The 21,725-nt window shown below is 46.7% G+C and overlaps 2 protein-coding genes across 7 annotated transcripts in view; one reads left to right on the top strand and one right to left on the bottom strand.

Moving 5' to 3' along the window:
- Gemin5 (gem nuclear organelle associated protein 5) overlaps positions 1-17,755 on the top strand; it is a 46,272-nt gene extending 28,517 nt beyond the window's left edge. Inside the window, exons 17-28 of one of the 4 annotated variants that reach the window (XM_021213874.1) lie at positions 542-655; positions 1,019-1,141; positions 2,394-2,492; positions 3,126-3,263; positions 5,700-5,847; positions 8,223-8,342; positions 8,757-8,967; positions 10,094-10,348; positions 11,367-11,529; positions 12,289-12,754; positions 15,431-15,524; positions 16,015-17,755. In XM_021213874.1, the coding sequence (XP_021069533.1) occupies positions 542-655; positions 1,019-1,141; positions 2,394-2,492; positions 3,126-3,263; positions 5,700-5,847; positions 8,223-8,342; positions 8,757-8,967; positions 10,094-10,348; positions 11,367-11,529; positions 12,289-12,754; positions 15,431-15,524; positions 16,015-16,182 (2,099 nt within the window). In that variant the 3' untranslated portion in view covers positions 16,183-17,755. Of the gene's footprint in view, positions 1-541; positions 656-1,018; positions 1,142-2,393; positions 2,493-3,125; positions 3,264-5,699; positions 5,848-8,222; positions 8,343-8,756; positions 8,968-10,093; positions 10,349-11,366; positions 11,530-12,288; positions 12,755-15,427; positions 15,525-16,014 lie in introns of all 4 variants that reach the window. The other 3 variants (XM_021213873.1, XM_021213877.2, XM_021213875.2) reach the window with 3 other exon arrangements.
- A 1,505-nt stretch (positions 17,756-19,260) lies between these two features.
- Positions 19,261-21,725, bottom strand: part of Cnot8 (CCR4-NOT transcription complex subunit 8) — a 17,180-nt gene continuing 14,715 nt past the window's right edge. For all 3 annotated transcript variants that reach the window (XM_029545727.1, XM_029545726.1, XM_029545728.1), the window contains one exon: positions 19,261-20,456. In XM_029545727.1, coding sequence (XP_029401587.1) covers positions 20,307-20,456 — 150 coding nt within the window. In that variant the 3' untranslated portion in view covers positions 19,261-20,306. The remainder of the gene's footprint in view (positions 20,457-21,725) is intronic.

The following is a 21,725-nucleotide window of genomic DNA, read 5'->3' as shown; positions in this document are numbered from 1 at the left end:
ATAACAAGATCTGACGCCCTCTTCTGGAGTGTCTGAAGACAGCTACAGTATACTTACATATAATTAATAAATAAATAAATAAATAAATAAAATAATTTTTGATGCCGTTGTATCATATAAGGATTAAACAATATCCTTTGCCTCCATAGGTCAGAACAGTCTGTGTGCTTAGGATTGTGACTGTCACATGTACTTGCTCTTTTCTATTAGGAGAACCTTTTCCTGTTTGTGCTGTAAAACATAAGTTATCTGACAGGTAGCTTGTTCATGTGAGCAGTTTCCAAATCAACATTGGTGGGTGGTGATAGATTTTGACCTTCCTGAATCGCAATCAATCTGTGAAGCAGGTGAGGCACCGCTGCTGGAACTAGATTACTGAGCCTGGTAATGCTCTTGAAACAAGAGCTAGGCTCCACAGTGTATTTTGAAACAGTCTCACTCTGTAACAATAGTTGGCTGGAATGCCTAGGTTACAGCTGTGGGTCTCCCTGTCAGCTGCCTTTCTTGTCTCAAACCTTTTGGTTTTTCTCTCTTGATGTAGTTTGTGGAGAACCCATTTCCTGCACTACCATTTCCTCGGGCTTTGAAAAGTCAAAAGTCACTGTTAGTAGCAAAGCCACCTCACTGAAAAAGGAGCCACCTAAAGAAAAGCCAGGTCAGTATCTTCTGTGAGCACATTTTACTGAGCATTCCTCAGACCTGTGCTCAGGAGAGCCTTTGCGTAAGTGTGCGCTGTTCTGATTCTGGCTCTGATCATGTTGTTGGGCATCATTTCATTTTTTGTTTTTTCTCACATTTCTGAGCACTTGAAATGTCCTACAGTTGTTGAGAGCACTTGTTAATGTTAGTGAAGGTATTTGGCATGTTTTATGAACACATACCAGCCAGTGTGGTGTAAAAGCTGTCTGGGAGTGAAGCTTGCTCCCTCCTCAGGCTGCACCCTCACTGCCCACATCTGTGGTCCTTCGGTTCTGTCTCTGACCTGTTGTTCTGATAGTGTGCTGTTGGTGCATTTCAGAAGCCTTGCTCAAGAAGAGGAAGGCTCGCTCCATGCTCCCTCTGAGCACCAGCTTAGACCACAGGTCCAAAGAGGAGCTCCATCGAGACTGTTTGGTACTAGCAACTGCAACACATGCCAAAGGTACCAAGCCTGCCCCTTGTGCTTGCTCAGTTGATAGTGGTGCCATGTGATCAGAAAGCGGCAGATGTCTACGATGGCCACTTGCCTGTGCTTTTCGCCCTGCTTACCCTGTCCTTGGCCTCCCCTACACTGCTGCCATGTCTGGTCCAATATCCAAATACCTTTGTGCCACATTTAGCTAGGCATCTACATATCTCGGCGAAAATCTGTTTTCCTCTCTTCCTTACCAGTGTCTTAAGTTTAGAAAAAGAAAAGGTGTTTTCTCCCCAGAAGTGCCCCGTAATGTGGCAGTCACTTTCAAGTATCTCATCACGATTTTACTTTTCTTTTTTCTTTTCTTTTCTTTCTTTTTTTGATTTTTCAAGACAGGGTTCCTCTGTGTAGCCCTGGCTGTCCTGGAACTCACTTTGTAGACCAGGCTGGCCTCGAACTCAGAAATCCGCCTGCCTCTGCCTCCCAAGTGCTGGGAGTAAAGGCGTGCGCCACCACGCCTGGCTACCATGTAGGGTTTTTGTTTTGAATTCTGTTGAAAAGAAGAGCACAATAGAACACAAGTCAGAGAATCCAAAGAGAGTGAGTCCTGTGCCCCTTCACAGCCTGCTGCTGTTTTCTCCCATGGTTTTATAGGTATGGCCTGGGTTTTGAGTTTTGAGGCAGCTTAGAGCGTCCTTAGTTAACAGTAGTTGAACTTAATTGGAAATTGGGAGGGGGGGGTGTTTGTTTGTTTTTTGTTTTTTTTAAATATTCTCAGAGTAGATGCTCTGAGGAGAGCCCAGAACCTTCACATGCTAGGAAGTCCTCCACCACTGAGTCACACACAGACATGAGTGGCTGTTCTAAAGGGTAGAGAGTGAGCATTGAATCCTTTTGTGATAGGTCTCAGGCAGGAACCCTCCTGTTTCTGTCTGCTTAGCACTGGGACTAAAGGTGTGCAATAGCTTGCCTGGCTTCTAGGGAAATCTTGCGACACTCTGTTTAATTTGGATTTACTTCTTAAAACAGTATTTTTAAAACATATTGAATTTGCAGTCCTATTTTAGTATTTTTCTCTCAAACCTTTGTTAGCCCAAACTACAAAACGGTATTGTCTCATTGGATTTTACCCGAGCTGAGTTTTAAAGGCTTCAGACTTTGTGTAACAAGCAGGTCTCTTGGGTATAGTAATGAGTGAGGTGAATCAGATGTTGAGGTATGTATCAAGAAGTTAGCCATGTTAGCACTTCCTGTGTTGACTTTTTTCGTTTTAAATTAGCAGAACTCAATGAAGATGTGTCTGCCGACCTTGAGGAACGATTCCACTTGGGCCTTTTCACAGACAGGGCTACTCTGTACAGGATGATGGAAGCAGAAGGTGAGAGCTGCTCAGTCTTCTTAGCCTCGTCTATCCTCGCTCTCCCTAATTTTGACACATGGCTCTGTGGCTGCCAGTGTATACATTGCCATGCCATTCAGTTGGATCTGTTTACAAACATGTTGCCGTCTTGACTGCACCCATATGTCTTTATGTGGTCATCCCATTCGGATGTGTTGGTTCATTCCTGGAATCCCAGAACGCTGGAGGCTAAGCAGGAGCATGGCAAGATTGAGGCCATCATCTGTGACCATCCCTTGAGTTCTAGGGCAGCCTGAGCTGAGGAGATTTTGCCTGAAAAAAAGAAAAGCCAGGTGATGGTAGCACAGAATTTTAATTCCAGCAATTGAAAGGCAGAGGCAGGTGGATCTCTGTGAGTTCAGAGCCATCCTAGTCTACATATAAATTCCAGGGCTACACAGAGAAACCCTGTCTGGGGGGAGAAGAAGAAAAGCCAGGGAGCGGGGAGTGGCTCAGCGGGTGAGAGTGCAGTCCTCAGAGCACGCGGAGCTGGGATCGGAAAAGTCATTCTGGCGGTAGCATCCTCATCACGAAGTGACTGGATACTTCTCTGCCAGTGTGACTTGTTTATAAAGGTCAACATAGCTTTCACATCTTGTCTCTTCTAAACAGGGAAAGGTCACTTGGAAAGCGGCCACCCCGAGCTTTTTCACCAGCTCATGCTCTGGAAGGGAGATCTCAAAGGTGTTCTCCAGGCTGCGGCAGAGAGAGGCGAGCTGACAGACAGCCTCGTGGCCGTGGCACCAGTGGGTATGTGCTTCTTCAAAAGTGTGTCCCCTCTAGGATGTCCCCATTAAAGATACCTCAACCCTTGGGTGGTGATGTGGTGGCACACAGCTGCAGTGCCAGCAGCTTCAAGGCTGGGGCAGAGGAATCACCAATTCAGGGCCAAAACCAGAAAAGATGACTTGGCAGCCCTTGCCTTAAGCTTAGTCCCGCACAAATGAATGGTTCTACAGAAGCTGGCCCCGCAGTAGTGGCATAGGCTCAGGACACGTGTCCATTGTGTACAGTCTAGACAGAAGAGCTATCAGTGTTCTATAAAATAGGAGCTTCATTTTGCTTATAGTTCTAGAGGCGAGGGTGCCGGAGCCTGCATTGCTCAGCGGTGGCCAGGGCCTCCTGGTCAGCTGCATCACAGTGTTCAGAGAGATTGTTTGTTAAGACAAGCATCTGAGACCAGAATTGGGACAGGCTGGCCTTGTGGGTGAGCCAAGCCTTCCTCTTTTTCTAACAGCTCATGGGAATTAGTTGACTCCACACATCAGTGGTAGTCAGTCTATTCAGGAACACTGCTGTTTTTTAATTAATATCCACCAGTCCCTAGCTTCTGGAGATGCCTCTAGCCCATAAGCCATTGATGGAGAAACTACATATTGATGGACAACTGGTCCATATATGACAAATTTGCAAATGTTTAAAACCTTTAGCCCAGCAGGTTTTTTTTTGTTTTTTGGGCTTTTTTTTTGTTTTTTTTGTTTTGTTTTGTTTTGTTTTGTTTTTTTGGTTTTTCAAAACAGGGTTTCTCTGTATAGCTCTGGCTGTCCTGGAACTCACTTTGTAGACCAGGCTGGCCTCGAACTCAAAAATCCACCTGCCTCTGCCTCCTGAGTGCTGGGATTAAAGGCGTGTGCCACCACACCCATCTGGCCCAGCAGTTTTAAATGATAGAAAATAAACTATACTCAGCTCACACTTATTGACATAACAAAAGACTGTAAGGTCTTACATGTCCATAAGTAAGGAACCTGTCAAGTGGTGTAGACAAGAGTAGAAACCCTTACAGGTGACCAAAGACTGGGTCAGCCTTGTACACTGACCATGAGTGAGCTCCAGAGTAGAAGACAAGAATAAAGATGGCGTTCACAGAGACAGCTCACGTGAGCCTGAGAGCACTGATCAGTGCTATGGTCTATGAACCATTCGGTCAAGATGGCTAAAGGAGACCCCATGAAACCAAAGGGCAGCCTGTCTGTTTATGTCTTTTTAAGAAAACGCTGGATATCCGTGTTGGTTTTGCAGTTTTCTTAGAAGTGCAGTGAGGAGTGAAAGACAAAGTCGGCAAAGAGAAATCTAAGTTTGGTGAAACGATGAAGGCAGATGAAGTACACTGTGATTAGAAAATGAAGAATTATGGCCCAGCTCAAGGAAGCAAGGAAAAAAAAAAATTCCCCTAATTCCCTTAAAATAAGACCATCATTCCTTCATTACAAATACTGGCATCCCCATTGGAGATGTAGTAAAAAAAAAAAAAAACTGGGTATCAGCTGTACAAGGTTTTGCACACTAATCCCAGTGGCTTCCTGTAAGCTCCAGGCCAGCTGGAGGTATGTAATGAAACCCTGTCTCAAAAGAACAAACAGCTGGTGAGAGGTGGCAGCAGAAAGTGTCCTGTCACCAAGGCAGCAAAAGCTGAAGTAGGTAGAAGAGATACAAGAGGAAGCAGGGGAAGAGGTAGAAGAGAGAGAGTTTTAGAGTGTGTGTGTGTGTGTGTGTGTGTGTGTGTGTGTGTGTGTGTGTGTGTGTGCTTAAAATCTGTCTTCTTGTGACTAAATGCCTTAGAGTAGGGGCACTATGATTGTGTATGCATCACTTATAGCTGTGGGTTGAGGCTGTTGATGCTGTGATGAACAGTTAAGTGGACCACACTTAACCAATGTATAGTGGTCTTAGGAACCCAGCCAGCTCTCTCTGGACAGCTCCCTCAGCAGAAGGTGTGCGTGACCACCCTGTCTCATTGTGATTGTCTACTCCCACCCAGATGCCTTCCCTGAACCTCTTATATGACAGAGTCAAAGAAACAATTCCTGTTTCAGCATATGGGTATGGGGACGGAGGTGGAACAAAAGTGCTTCGGAGTGCATTTGAAGTCATTCCTGATTGTTCTGACTACTGGAGTGACTGAAACAAGGCATTTTTAACTCAAGTTTACCTCCTTTTTTTTTTTTTTTTAAAGATTTATTTATTTATTTTATGTAAGTACACTGTTGCTGTCTTCAGACACTCCAGAAGAACCCGTCAGATCTTGTTACAGATGGTTATGAGCCACCATGTGATTGCTGGGATTTGAACTCCAGACCTTCGGAAGAGCAGTCGGGTGCTCTTACCCACTGAGCCATCTCACCAGCCCGTTTACCTCCTTTTCTACAAGCCCCACCCCCTTGATTTCTTTCTTTTATTTTTTAGCTGGCTACAGTGTTTGGCTGTGGGCTGTGGAAGCTTTTGCCAAGCAGCTATGTTTCCAGGACCAGTACGTCAAGGCTGCCTCTTATCTGCTATCCATCCACAAAGTGTACGAAGCTGTGGAACTTCTCAAGTCAAACCATCTCTACAGGTCTGTGCCTTTTGGGCCTCAAGCAGCATCCAACATGCTGGGATCTAAGTTGTGAATGAAGTAATGAGGACAGAGAAGACAGCATAAAACTGGTTGGGGTCTGATGACTCACGAGAAGAGCTCCCTTAAAGATTTTCTTAATGAGTATGTAAAGGGTGTGTGCACATGACCAAAGGTGCCCACAGAGGCCACAGGCAGTGGGTGTCCCTAGAGCTGAAGTTACAAGAGGTTATGAGCGAGCTACCTGGCATGCTGGGAACCAACCTTGGGTCTTGCTCAGGAGAGCAGGAAGTATTCCTGACTGCTGAGCAATTTCTTTGGTCCTCTCTCTAACTTTTTTTTTTATTATTAATGAAAAATTCAACATAACTGTCTTAGCATTTCTATTGCTGTAATAAACACTGTGAGCAAAAGCAACTTGGGGAAGAAAGGCTAAGTCTCAGTGCTGAGGGAAGTCAGGGTAGGGACTCAAGGCAGGAGCCTGGAGTAGGAACTGAGGCAGTAGCCATAGAGGAACTGTTTCCTTCCTTGTTCTTTTTGGCTTCTTCAGTTTGTCTTCTTACATAGCCCAGGAGCACCTACCTAGGGATGGCATGAGCCCAGTGGGCCAGACTCTCCTATATCAATCATTTATCAAGACAGTCCCTACAGACTTGCCTTCAGGCCAGTTTTATGTTGGCATTCTCTCAGTTGAGATGTTGAATTGATAAAAACCAGCCAGCGCAGTTCTCAGTTTAGATGAAGGATCCTTCTACTTTTTTTGTTCTGTTTTTGGGGTAGCAGGTATAACACTTGTATGAAGGTCAGTCACGGTTGAAAAAGACCGTTCTAGACAGCATACATCACCGAGACCCTTGGGTCTCTCGGTCACCATGTCTGCCATCGAGGGGAGGTATGTGAATCAGTGTACAAGTACCTTGGCCATATAGCTAGGCTCTTCTCTGACTAGATATAACTTAAAATATCCCATTTATTCTAGCCTCCATTCTGCCACATGGCTGGTTACCTGTGCTGAGGTACTATTTTTCAATCTCCTCACATCTTCCCATCTAATCTCCCTGAATCCTTTCTCTCTACTGGATGTCCCACCTCTAATTCCTGCCTAAGCCATAGGCTTTTTAATTAACAGTTCATTTTATCCATATAATACACAAAATAGTCTCTTTACAATTCCCCTTCTAAGTCCATAAAAGTCTCCTTTTCTTTCAAATATAAATGAATACAATCATAACAATTTTGAAACAGTTACGAGAACTATAAGGTATGAGTTAGAGTCAAGCCCGTCTTATATCAAGCAGAGCTCTGGCCACCTCTGTCTCAACAGCTTTTTCCTGTGCTACATGGTTTTGGATTAAAGGATTGGGCTTAGAAATAAAAGCCCCAGGAAGTTCAGAGATTTCCCTCCTCTTTCTCAGGATTGATTAAAGGTGTGCGATGCCAAGTACTTAGCACCCAAGTAGGGGTTGTTGTTGTTGTTGTTGGTTGGTTGGTTTTGATTTTGGTTTTTAGAGACGAGATTTCACTCTGAAAACCAGGCTGGCCTCGAACTCAGAAATCCGACTGCCTCTGCCTCCCAAGTGCTGGAATTGAAGAAAGCAGCTAACTAAGGCTGGAGAAATGGTGGGCAAGGTTGGTAAGAATGTTGACTCTGGTGCCGGGCGTAGTGGTGCACGCCTTTAATCCCAGTACTTGGGAGGCAGAGGCAGGCGGATTTCTGAGTTCGAGGCCAGCCTGGTCTACAAAGTGAGTTCCAGGACAGCCAGGGCTATACAGAGAAACCCTGTCTTGAAAAACCAAAAAAAAAAAAAAGAATGTTGACTCTGCAAATAGGAGACATTTGGTTCCCAGTGTCCGCAGGTGAGCATAAAAGGATCTCACGGGCTCCCTGAACGTCCAGCCTCGCTGGTTCAGTAACAGCCTGTCTAAAGGAGTGGGGAAGTGCAGTGGGTAAGGGCTCTGGCTGTGCAACCTGTGGCCCCATGCTGAGGAAAGCCCTACAGAACCAACTCCTGCAGGTTGTATGGCCTCTGCACACAATTTAAAAGGGGGAAGAGTAATAGAAGAGGGTACCCACCATCCTCTGTGACCTCCATGTGTGTACACAGGCATGTCTACTCACATGCCCCGCACATGCTCAGATAGTAAAAGTAAAAAGCACTCTTACAGGTTTCCCCAGAGATGACTGCCATGGTTTAGAATAATGCCAGAAAAACAACAACATTCTTGCCATTTTGTGGTGGTGAGGGCTAAGGGCTATTGAGAGAGTTTGTGAGTCTAATTATTTGTCTGCCTCACCAGGCACTTACTGTTTGTATTGGTGTTGGAACAGTTGTGGAGGAGCCCCTGAGGATTTGTTAACGCCTGTTTTTCTACAGGGAAGCTATTGCAGTTGCCAAGGCTCGGCTGCGCCCTGAGGACCCTGTTCTGAAGGACCTATACCTCAGCTGGGGGTCCATCCTGGAGAGAGATGGCCACTATGCGATCGCAGCCAAGTGGTAAGCAGAGAGAAGTCAAGGCCAACTAAGTATCTGCCAGGAACTCAACAGAATGAAAGACTTGGGTGTAGACATGGGCACCATGACTGGAACTGTAAAAAGAAGGGAAGATTCAAAGCCTGACTGCATGCCATGGTTACATCATTGCCACAGGCACTCAGGAGAGCTCAGTGGCAGACTTGGAGCTCATGCCTGTTCCCATTGATCAGATGAGCAGATGGTGGCCTGAGTCCTCTGTTCAAGTCAGTCTGCACCTGTAGAGTTTTTCAGTGCACAAGTCAACAGCATGTGGCATTCGTGGTCCCACAGAGACAGACAGAACAGAGCCACCAGAGGGCAGTCTCATAAACACTGGAGGCACTGGGACATGGGGAGGCAATTATGGCTGGTGACTGGGTTTCATTCTTGCCACAGCTACTTAGGAGCCACTTCCGCCTATGATGCAGCCAAAGTTCTGGCCAGAAAGGGAGATGCAGCCTCGCTTAGAACAGCTGCAGAGCTGGCTGCCATAGCAGGAGAGCATGAGCTGGCTGCTTCCCTGGCTCTTAGATGTGCCCAAGAGCTGCTTCTGGTGAAGAACTGGGTGGGTGCACAAGAAGCATTGGGACTGCATGAAAGCCTGCAGGTTAGTCTCTGGGGTCTGAGGATTGGAGGGGCCCTGGGTTACTCTGACCAAACAAGTCCCCAGTAGACAAACTTCCAGTTCAAGAAATGTCCGAAAGCCATAATGACTATTCTATCCCACCAAAATACTACAGCTTACACATTACCATGTTTGAGGTAAGAGATAGCCCAATATTCACAGTGATTCCCACTACTTACAAATTTGTACAAATTGTCTGCCCAGCACCTGGACAGTGCCTAGGATTTTTGCATTAGTATTGTCTTCCTATGGGGAGAGTAGTTGGCCTCTCACTGGAAGATCATGGTGAGTAACAGACATGTCTGGTTTCTGAAAAGCTTTATTCCAGTGTGGCTAGAAATGACTGGGGCTGAGATGTACCTCAGGGGTATCACATTTCCCTGGCACAGGCAGAACCCTGGTTCCATTCCCAGCACTTCAGATAATAATGGCAGTTTAATGAATTAGCAAGCCCTACGAATTGTGCAAACAGCAGGTTTTCACTGACATGTTCAGACTCCCACTGCCACCACTGAGTTGTCTGACATGTAAGAACTGACATCTATTCTATAGGTCAGGCTTACCATAAATGTATTATACAGCCCAGGGTGGCCTCAAACTCAAAATCTTACTGCCTTAGCTTCTCTGGGGTTGGTTTTGGTGAACAACGAGGCCAGTTCTGACATGGACTATTTAAGCTCCTCTTTCCCTAGCACAGGAATGAGACCTAAACACAGTACCCGGCTGAGTGCTTAGACCAGTGGAGATACAGATAGGTGGTTAGCATCCTTTGGAATTGGAAGATAGTGCTGCCACTGGGAGTATTAGCTATACAATGACCAAATCTAGACCATCATTTGTCTACAGCTAAGAAAACCTGATGGTATAGGAAAAGGGGTTTAGACCTGGATGTGGCTTCCAGGATAGAGATTGTAGGTGTCATTAAGGATCCTGTGTTAGGGACAGTTTCCTGGACTAGAAAGGCACCTGCAGGGCTGCTGCATTTTCTCCTTTGTATGACTCAGCAGGCTTGCCAGAAGTCTTGGACCCATCATGTGCAGACTATAAGATTTACAAGCCATGCCACGTATGTTTTCCTGTGTCACACCTCTTTGTTGCTGTATCCCAGGGCCAGAGACTGGTCTTCTGCCTCCTTGAACTTCTCTGCCGGCACCTGGAGGAAAAACAGCCTCCAGAGGTCAGAGGCCCCTCTTCCATTTACCACCAGTGGGCCACAGGTTCTGAGGGAACCTTGGTGCAGAGAGTAACTGGTGTGTGGTGCAGCGCCTTCAGTGTGGACACCCCGGAGCAGTGTCAGGCCGCCTTACAGAAACTGCAGGATGTCGAGTACCCATCAGCAACAAGTAACACTCCCTTCAGACAGGTGCGCCATATCTCCAACCTTACCGGGAGCCATGTAGGATAGATGCTCTTCATCTCTCAGAAAAATCAGTAAAATAATTTGCATCTCAGAAAGGACACGGCAATCCTTGGGGAGACCCCACAGATGAAAGCCTTGAGCTGTGTATTCATTTGGAGCTCTATTTATTTAAAATACAAGAAAGTTTGGGGCTAGAGTGATGGCTCAGTGGTTTAGAGCACTTCTGCTCTTGCAGAAGATCCAAGTTGGGTTATCAGCACCCATACACAGTTAACGACCATCTATAATTCCAGTTCCAGGGAATCTAACACTCTCTTCTGGCCTACATGGGCATCAAGCACACACATCATGTACAGTTAGTTATGCATGCTGACAAAACACTACCTTCAGTAAAGTTGAAGTCTTCTTGTTCTCCTCCTCAACTACTGTTTCCCCACACACCCACTCCCCAGAGAGAGTGCCTGCCTCCAAAGTTATCTATACCATGCAGAGATGTCGGGCTGACACACCCACTCACCAGAGAGAGTGCCTGCCTCCAAAGTCATCTATACCCATGCAGAGATGTCAGGCTGACATATTAGACCTCTGTGTTCATCTTGTGGAAAGTCAGTTTGTTGACTTTTTAATTTTTAAATCAAAAGACATTGTACTCTTAAGTAAGGAGACTTTCTCAAATGAATACAACACAGAAACAGCTTTGGCAGTTTCCTACAAAGATCCATCCTCCTGTCCAGGCAACCCAGTGACTGGGTGGTTCACAAAAAATAAAATCAAAAGGCCACTCAGAGACCTACATATAAATATTTGCACGTTTTGTCCAAAACAGCCAAACTGAACAGCCACGTGACTGAAGGAGAGACTTCTGGTGCACATTATCATAAGCGCCAGAAATATTCTGACAGTCCCAAGAGATAGATGTGTGATTGGTTTCTAATGCAGTTCCTAGCCTGTGGGACAAGACTTGTCAAGTCTCTGCCACAGGAGGGCATTAGCAGGTGAATGACATCTGGCCTCTTTCCAGCTGCTGCTTCATGTCTGCCATGACCTGACCTTGGCAATGCTGAGCCAGCAGGCTGCTGCCTGGGAGGAGGCGGTGCCTGCACTGCTGCAGGCTGTGGTTCGGAGCTATACCTCAGGGAACTTCACCCTCATGCAGGAAATCTACTCTGCCTTTCTCCCAGGTGGTAAGTAACACACACACACACATACACGCACAACCCTCTCACACATACACGTCCTCCCATTATAGATAGCACAATATAACCACCTCAAATTGGACTGGACAATGTCTTTAAAAGGCAATGATGCTGTGGCAGCAGGATCACTACAAATTCTGAGCTGTGTAGGGATTTCCATGTTTCCTGAGGTTACAAAGTGTTTGCACTGACTGGGTTCTTTGCCTGGCTCTGCTCACTCTCTTAAAGCTCAGTTGGAGACGTAAAGAAACAGAGCTGGCATACGGTGCATGCATCCTATCATCCCAGCATGGTGGGGGTGGGGAAGGGAGATAGACAGATCAGCACTTCAGGGTAATCTTTGGCTACGTGGTAAGTTTAAGTCCAGCCTGAGCTACATGAGATCCTGTTCAACCCACTACCACCACCACAAGACTGGGGAGGGTGCATGGGACTAGGCATTCCTTACCTTTGTGAGTAGACCCTGTAATTAATCTCAGTTTTTAGAGCACAGTATGGTTCACCCCCAGCCCCATCAGTTGTAAAACAATAAATTTCTGTTGTGCTATGAGTGATGCCATCTAAGGTAATGATGGCATTGTCCCAAGGCAGAAAGGAAGTGATTAGTTCCTTTGGCTTTGGGCAAAAGGACATAATCCCAAGAGTCACATCGCTGTCCCTTTTTCTTGGGTGACATTATATAAGGGTGAGGAGCCAGGTTTCTCACCGAAAAAAATACATATCATATTCCAAGGTCCTTTCTTCTAGGCTGTGACCACCTACGAGACAAACTGAGTGACCTCTCTCCTGCCATGGCAGCTTTCAAAAGCTTACAGGCCTTTTGTATTTATGGGCAACTGTATGAAGTCTGGTGGTCGCTCTGCGGGCCTGGCCGTGAGTCAAGCATCTGGGTGTTGTCGGCTGAGAGCGCGGTCTCTGATAAACCGAGCAAGCCAGAGGACAGTGCCGGTGCTGAGGACGCGGGGCAGCCTCCAGGCCTGAGGCTCAGTGCAGAGAGTGAGCGTCTGCTGAGTGCCTGCAAGGAGCTTTTCTCAGAACGGCATGCCAGCCTGCAGACCTCCCAGAGGACTGTAACTGAAGTCCAAGAGACACTGGCAGAAATGATCCGCCAGCACCAAAAGAGTCAGCTCTGCAAGGCCACAACAAATGGTCCCAACAGAGATGAACCCAGCCAGGAAGCAGAGCGGGCTCCTTCTCAGCCTCCAAGCCCAACGTAAGTTTAGGGCCGGGATCATGATTGCATGTTGTCCACATTAAGCATGTGGTACCATTGAGTAGGCCTCTGGGAAGCAGCAGACCTGGGTCAGGCAGCTAATTCCAGCCCTTCCGCAGCTCTCAGTGCTCTACAGATTACTACATCACTGAGATTACAGTCCCCAGGCTAAAACCCAGGAAACACCCTAAGTTCAGTAAACCTACAGAGGTTAGATTAACTTCAGTCTGCTGATTATAACTGGGGGGACCTGCTCTTTTAGAAGACCTGAGTTCAGTTCCCAACACCCACATGGGGGCCTCACAACTGCCTGTGATATTAGCTCCAAAAGACCCAGCACCCTTTTCTGTCCTCCTGGACACTTGCTACTATGTGCACATACCCAGTCAGAGACATGTGCATACATACCGGTAACATGTCTTCAAACGTGAAAAACCTGTGCCTGTAATTTCAGCACTCCAGAGTTAGAGGCAGGAGCTTCAGGGGTAGTTCAAGGTCACCTGTGGCCACTTAGGAAATGTGGGTCTCCAAAGGAATTAGAAAATAAGTCTGTTTGAACTAGATCCCAAGCAGCTGTAGGCAGTTCCCGTTTGCTTTTTATTTATGTGTAAGACAAGATCTTTCCCTATGGCGGGCGGCCCTTCTTTCTCTCTTGCCTCCCAAGTGCCAAGATAGAGATGTGACCCACCATGCCCAGCCAGGTTTGCTGCTACAAACAAATGCTGAAAAGCCTTCAGGTTGGCTCCTACCTTTTGCTCACAGGATCCCGTTCCTGGCTGTCTTTTTTCTAAAGCCCTATGTTCTATGTCTCAAATAGAAAAGTGACAAACTACATCTCCGTGGGTGTGCATCTCATCCCATTTTGTTGCATTCTCTTGATATTTGTATTTATGAGTTGAAATTGCTCAGGCATAACCAGTAGCTGGATTCAAGTACAGAGAATGGGAAAAGAATAAGACAGATGACCGGTGAGCCCAGGAAGACAGTCACTGTCACTCGTCAGCTGGGACATACAAAGCAAGACACGGTGAAAGACTGGGTATATGGCTGAATAAGGAGAGTCGACCCCCAGCATGCAGGAATCCCTAGATTCTATCACCAGCGTCACACTGGGCATGGTGGTGCGCGCCTGTAATCCCAGCACTGGTGGGGTTGGATCCAGGTAGCAAGAGGATCAGGAGTGTAAGGTCATCCTTGGCTGCATAGTGCGGTTCCAAGTCAGCCTACTAAACAGAAACTGCAGTGAAGTAGCTCTCGTTTCTGGCTACTGCCAACAACTGTGCAGCACAGTTTGAACCTTTGGCCTTGGTGAGAAGAACACTGAGCAATTCATTGGGAATTAGAAAGTGAGAGCTGATAGGAGATCCAACCTTTCTACTCATATGTCAGAAGACTTAAAACAGGACAGCCCGGCATGGTTCTTGGGACCTCAAGTTTGAAAACACTCTGGGCTACACAGTAAGATGCTATCTAAATAAATACAGGGAAAATGAAATAACTGAAATCCCACTGTTTGTATAAGCATCTGGCGCACTGTGCGTGATAGCATTGAAATGGGGAAGCAGCCCAGTATGTTTCACTCAATGGAATACTACTTAGTGTTTACAAGGAAAAGCATCATGGTATATACCATAAGGTAAACTGCAGAATGATGAGTCCATGGTACAGGAAATGTGGGCTGCCAGGAAACAGAGCAGAGGCAACATTACCATGGAAGGGCGAATCCCAGTCTCACAAGAGCTCTGATCTTGAGCAGGTGTGGTAGTGAAGGCCTTTAGTTCCAGAACTCAGAGGCTAATCTGATTTACAAATCAAGTGCCAGGCCAGCCAGGGTCACACACTGAGACACTGACCCCCTTAACCCTCACCCCCAAGAAAGCTCTAGTCTTGAGTGGTAGTGACAGCAGCCCAGCACGGTGCATGCTTGAGATGGCTTTAAGTATTATTTTACTATAATGAAAACAGTGGGCACAGGGCAAGTTGCTTGGTGGGTAAAGGCACTTGCCACCAAGCCTGATGACCTTAGACCTACATATGAAAAGAGTGAACCACCGGATGTGGTGGAACACGCCTTTAATCCCAGCACTCAGGAGGCAGAGGCAGGTGAATTTCTGAGTTCGAGGACAGCCTGGTCTACAAAGTGAGTTCCAGGACAGCCAGGGCTACACAGAGAAACCCTGTCTCGAAAGACCTAAAAAAGAAAAAAAAAAAAAAAAAAAAAGATAAAAAGTAGCTTGGCTACTTGATAAAGGAGTAAAGTTCTCAAGACTTAAAGAGTCTCAAAAAAAAAAAAAAAAAAAAAAAAAAAAAAAAAAAAAAAGAACCATTTCCCAAGGCTTGTCTTCTGACCTCCACTATACACGGTGTAGCGTGCAAGTACAACCACGGCTGCACAAATAGATGTACAGTAAACAAGACTTTATTATTTTATATACATTGGTGTCTTGCCTGCACAAATGTCTGTGAGGGTGTCGGGTTCTGGCGTTAAGACAGTTGTGAACTGCCATGTGTGTACTGGGGTTTGAACCCAGGTCGCCTGGAAGAACAGTCAGTGCTCTTAATCACTGAGCCATCTCTCCAGCCCCCAAAAGATTTTTTTAATTGAAACATCTGGGGTAGGTAAAATGTGAGGTGACCACTATATGTGACTTCAGTTTATTGTTACTTTTAAAGCAGAGAAAAAAGAAATGCACTAGTGTCTCTCCCTGAATTAACCAGAAGGCTCACAGAGGCAAACAAGAGAATAGCGGAGTTTCCAGAGAGTGTAAAGGTAAGGGGATTTGGAGATACTCCACGACAAACCCAGAAGTCGTCTACATCTACTGTCACTGCATGTGTTTAAAATTTTAGGACACAAGAGCTGGATGTGCTGGTACCCACTTAACCCCAGCACTCAGGAGGCAGGGCAGGCGGATCTCTGCTGAGACAGTTACCTTTGTCTCTGCTTCCCTGAGATGATTGAAAAATCAATACTAACCACACAGCAGACTTACAGCTCAGTCGGGGAACCAAACAAGAGCTACGTGTGGTTTAGGGGAAAACATTCAACTTGGATGTTAGATGTGCCTGTGCGCAGCACTCGGGGAGGGGCAGCACTTGGCTGTGGCATGGTACTGGGAGCAGTGGTGTGTGGGTGTTGGTCTGGGGCACTGTCACCCATGAGAATATGCCACCAGACAGCCAGTTTCGCCCATAGCCATATCCATAGAATTGTCAGTGTGTGCCTCTACAGACGCTTGTCTGTCCTGTCATTTTTACAGGCCTGGCCCTTCCCAGATGTGCTAGAATGCTGTCTCGTCTTGCTTCACATTGGGTCCCAGTGTCCTGGCGCTGTGGACCCTGAGATGCAGCAACAGGCCCAGACGCTCCTCCAAAAGTATGGCCACTCTAGAGCTTACAGAAGACACTGCCAGATTCGACACACATGAACTTTCAGAGGCCATGAAGCTGTGCCACACGACCCATGACAGCTTCACCTCAGTCGTGGCTCACCAGGCCTTCACCCTGACCTTCAACGGAAGGATGCTGTGATCCAACTGACAGATGAGGGTGAAGTTTGAATCCATTCACAATGGAGCCTGCCTCATGCCTCTTAAGTGACTTCCTGTAGTGGAGGGAAAAGCCAGCAGGGTCACTAAGAACTAACCCTGCCAAGACTGTCTCAAGCCTTATACGGTTTCCCCAAAGAGAAACCTTTGTATTGTCCACCCCAGATGCCGCTGCCTTTATATAAATCCTCACCCTCAGAAATGTCTCATTCTGTGGGAGGTACACTCGACACATACCTATCACTGTTGGAGTTTGGGGTTCTTAATTATATTGTTAGCTAGGCCTGCCCACCTCAAAAACTAAAGTAATTAGCCTTGGAACATTAGGTTATTTTTTATGGAGGTGGTTACATGGACAAGTAGCAAAAGCTTTCCCAGAACAGAGCTAATAAGGCAGGTTGTTGTCCTCCAGGTTGTGTGACTGGCGGTGGTCAGACAGCTCAGGAAAAAAATCACTCTTAGTGGTTCGTAATCTTTTGGGGTAATAGAACCCTTTTTTTGAGAATTGACTTAACACGGCCTGGAGAGAGTGCATGTTCCTTTTGTGTGTGCCTCCCAGGACAGTAGGCTCCTACCTTACACCCTGCAGCCCCAATACTATCTATTCACCAGTCCTGGACTGGCTGCCAGAGTTACCACCCAGCAAGGAAGGTCCGAGACCTGTGCCTCCATTGTCACTGGTTTCTAGAACAGAAGCAGATGTGCTCAGGCCGGGTGGGAAGAGCATGCCTTCCTCCTCTCTCCCTGAGGTCCATTGTAAAGGCTTCATCTTTGGGCAGCAAGAGATTTTCCCAACTGGAAATCCTTGGGACACACATCTTGAGATATTTGTGTATATCTAGCTTTGGAGTCTAAAAAAATGCTAAGCCCCCAAAAGAAAATACTGTCCAGATGAGGGTGAAACTTGAATCCACTCACACTAGAGCCTGCCTGCTGCCTCCCAAGTGGCTTCCTGTAGTGGAGGGAAAAGCCAGCAGGGTCACAAGACTGTCTCAACCCTTACATGTGAACTCAAGGAAGATGCATTGGTCTGAAAGGCAAGAGTCTTGACAGAGATGTGAGTGGGCATAACTATATGGAAGACTGGATTATTCCAAGTAGCTTCATCTATAGAGATGGGAAACGTTGGTTCCCTCCACTTAAATAAAGAGCAGTTGGTAAACTACACACTCAGCTTTGTGGTCTGCTGAAGCTACCCGTCGGAGTAATCCTGCACACTGTGCCTCTTACTTCTGAGGAAGACCAGAGGCAGGAGGGATTCAAATTCAAGTCCAGCCTGGTCCGGGAAGGGAGATCTTGTCTCAAAATAGTCGATAATCTAAGAGACTAGAGAGATGGCTTGGGTTAAGAGCACTGGCTGTACTTCACAGGACCTGGGTGGTTTTAGCCCCACAAGAAACCTAAAGTAAAACTACCCAATAGGAAAATTAAAATGGGAACTGTTTTCCTCTTATCTGCTCTTTTCAATAATGTATATCAACTTTAGTACTTGAATATTATCATTTCTATATCCATAAGAACCACAAAGACCCTGAAAAGCAAAGGCATTTACTCAAAGTTCTAGCAGAAAATGTGTTACTCCAAAAAAAGAATGTGTTACTCCTTTGTGTGTGTGTGGGGGGGGGGGGGGTGTAATTATCCCTTTCTAAGGCAATTTGGTCTAGACCTCCATTCCAGTTACCTACACCACCCCCTCCCCTACCTGCTGCCTCGTCCTAGTCCTAGGATTCCTGGTGGCCACCACCTTGCAGCACTGTCCACCTCTTACTGGCTGCCTCATGCTCTGAATCCGTTCTCAGCAGCTCCCTACTCCTCCCTCCGACAGTGACAGTGGCTGCATTTCTTCCCTCCTGGCCTCCTGTCAGCACCTTATCCCATGTCTTTCTGGCCCCGCTGCTGCCACCTTGACTTACTCATCCCTTAACCTCAGCTGAATTTTTTTTTTTTTCCACCAAAAAAAAAAAAAAAACACTCCCAATCCCTAGACCTTAAACTCAGTGAGTTTATATATTCAGATTATATTTGTGTAAAACCATTTACTGTCTGGATAGGCATCTCTGTGTTCACTCCAGCACCTACTAGAGTGTAGTTAACGGAAGTTCATTGGCTGAAAAAAACTAGGAAACTAAGGGACTTGTTGGAAATTTGGAAACATGGGGCTCACACATGCCAGCATTGGCTAAGAGGCTTAAGGATGATACCCAGCCTTTCAAAAATGTATCCAAAGTCAGAAGGACACAGGCTGGCTGCTCATGAAAGCTGTTCTCTTCACTCTCCCCTAGCAGTTTCTCAAAAGACACCTACCCCTTGCATGGCTGTGTGCTCAAGTGACAATACTTGCCAGTTCTCACAGACCTGTGCCCTTCCTCAAGCACCTCACTCTATGTAATACATGGCCCCTCTCTTCAACTGAGCACTTGAGAAGACAGGTTGGTCTGCCCTCTGAGAAAAGCTGTTTTTTAATCCAAGGTTTGAGTCCCTGTGTAAGACCCAGCAGCACACCAAGGCACCTTTACTGAGAACCACTCTGCTGCCAGCCAGAATTCTAGATTTGTTGAGTGTAGTGGTAGAAGCCGACACAGGAGGATGACTTGGAGGTCAGGGCTGGCCTAGGGAACAAGACCCTGACTAAAACTCTAGAAGGGCCCTACAACTTGACTTACATTTTTGTGCCAACAGAAAAGGCTAGGGGGAAAGCTAAATCAGGAAGTCTTAAGTCCAGTGTTTCCTGCAGAATCCCACTGACTATAACGGACTATATGTGAGTAGCCAGGGGGAATACGATTAGAGCTGCTCTACTGTCCTAGTAAGGCCCAACAGCCAGCAGGGTGTGAAGTGAATAGCTGTGAATTGCATGTGTGCTCCCTCAATACCTCGGGGCTCTTAGGTGAGCCAATCCTGCCAGTCAGATTCTAGCTAGCAAAGACCACACCTCATGCCAATGGTTAAAAAGCGATCTTTATTTTACAAAATTAAAAACATAAATAATATTTACAAGCATCTTAAATACCAGCTTTAATACTTGACATTTTGTCATTTCAAATTCAGTTTCCCACAAGCTTTTAAAAGGTAAGACCATTCCTGCCTAAGTGAGCTGCTGCCATCTGTCTCTGCCTTCCAAAGAAGTTTTTTTTCTTTCTGTAGTCATTTAAAAAGCAGTGTGCTTCCTAAATGCCTAACTTTAAGCACAGTCAACAGGCTTCCAAGCCCGCCCAGCTGTAGGGTGGATGATGATGGGTTCTGAGGAGAATCCTTTACTGTCCTGCTCACAGTCACTCCTGGGTCTTCCCCAAGACTCCACCTCCAGAGCTCAGCTCTACCACCTCTTGACAGCTCAGGCTCGTTAAATACAGATGGGAAATGGCGGCTAAGAGAGCACAGCTGACAGATCACTCTGCTGAGAACACGATGGACTTAGAGCATGATCTAGTCTGTGGCAGTTCATCTGAAAACCAAGGTGAACAAGGGAGGCTCGGGACAGCCTAACAACAGGGAAGGAGACAAAACTCTCCAGATTTCAGCACGGGCCATCAATTACTGTATCATCAGGACTGCTCTGTCCTGAAGAAGCACAAACAAGGCAAAACAGCCCGCTGGCACAGACCTGCTTCCCAAGAACATACACCTTATTCTCTGGCAGCCTCAGCTCGTCTGAGCAACTTCATCAGAGCAGCAAAGCCAAAAGAAGAAGAATGACAACATGTAAGAGTCATAGACATTTTACTGGTTTGTTTCAGACATCGTGGAGATTTAAAAAAGTGTCCATGGAGCCATGGATGCTGGTGGCAGGAGGCAGCAGAGGGGTGTGGGCATGAGGACAAGGAAGACTTGTTTACAAATTCAGAGCAAACCCCCTCCTGGATCTAAAATAAAGGCATCTTTAAACAAAAACCCGAAGTCTCTGCCTGGAGCAGATGCAGGTCAGTGGCTGGGCAGACGGCATGTGCACGCACTGTCACTGCTGCATGCTGGGCAGACGGCCCAGGCGGCATGTGCACGCACTATCACTGCTGCATGCTGTTGATCATGGCCAAGATGCTCATCTTCTCCTGGGCACAGTCCACATCCTCATTCTGCTTCTGGGCCACTCCTGTGCCCAGGCCATAGAGGCGCCCACAATACTTGGCATCATCAATACTGTCCTCAAAGAATAGCTGCAGAACAGGACAAAACCAGCTGAGAATGGAGCCAGGAGTCATACCAACTCCCAGCTTTCTATGCCCTGACACACAGCACCCTGGACAGTATCTCAACAAAGATACCAAACATCCCCCTCATAGACATTTCCGCTACACTCTCCACATCTGGGCTCTGCGTCCTAAACAGACTTGGCATTCTTAGGACTTGCCAGTGCTGAAGCCCTGGGCTGCTGCTGTGTAGAGTCACAACCCTGCCAAGCAGGCAGTGAGTGACTGAGAACTCAGGCTTGCCAAGTCACTTCAGCTCCATTGCATCATAAAGTCCTGTAAGCCAGGTGTGCTGGCACACATGTAATCCTAGCACCCAAGAAGCTGAGGCAGGAGGAGACCAGGCACTCAGCAAGAAACTCAACCTTAATATCACTGGGCGGGAGCTGTCCAGTGCAATCACAAGATGTTGAGCACAGCCCGGGCCAGAAGTGCCACCTCTGTTAAGTATAACAAACATCTCCAAGCCATCAACAAAGGAGCCAGTTGGCAAGGACCGGCCTAATACGCGTGTTACTCTTTAGATCTAAAATGCCCCTAGAAGTCCAGGTGGTAAAGACTTAGCACCAACTGGCAGGTTTACTGGGAAATGGTCGAGGTTGGGGCCAGAATTCAACCTCTTCTTGTTTCCAAACCACTAAAGGATGAATAGACACTGCTTTGGCGTGCCATAATAGAGCCAGCCAACCACTGGCTCAGCTGTCTCAAGTTAGAAACCTGGTTATAAACTGGTCCTTTGAACTTGGCCTCATATATTTTGTTAATAGTCACAAAAAACTAGTTAATTGAACACTGGAACCCCTAATAGTGGTTAACAGAAATACTAGCCACACAGTGCAGATCACAGCTATAATCCCAGCCCTGAGGCTGAAGTAAGGAGAGAGCCATGGATTCAAGGACAAGCACAAACCTTTACTTCTGTACTCAAGAGGCTGAGCAGGAGAGCAGGCAGATCTCTAGACTGAGTTTAAAGCTAGCCAGTGCTACACAGTGAGGCCCTGTCTACAAATATCAAGTGCCATTTTCTCCATCCTAAAATGAGACCCGTACCATGTCTCATTCCTTTTTACCTTTTTATCTACAGTCATTCCTTACAAATATCAACAAACAAGCCGGGCAGTGGTGGCGCACACCTTTGGTCCCAGCACTCGGGAGGCAGAGGCAGGCGGATTTCTGAGTTTGAGGCCAGCCTGGTCTACAGAGTGAGTTCCAGGACAGCCAAGGCTACACAGAGAA

Source organism: Mus pahari, chromosome 14, assembly GCF_900095145.1.
Source record: "Mus pahari chromosome 14, PAHARI_EIJ_v1.1, whole genome shotgun sequence".
Classification (NCBI taxonomy): Eukaryota; Metazoa; Chordata; class Mammalia; order Rodentia; family Muridae; genus Mus; species Mus pahari.
The sequence above is the reverse complement of the archived record's forward strand: the minus strand, read 5'-3'. Positions and strand labels throughout refer to the sequence as shown.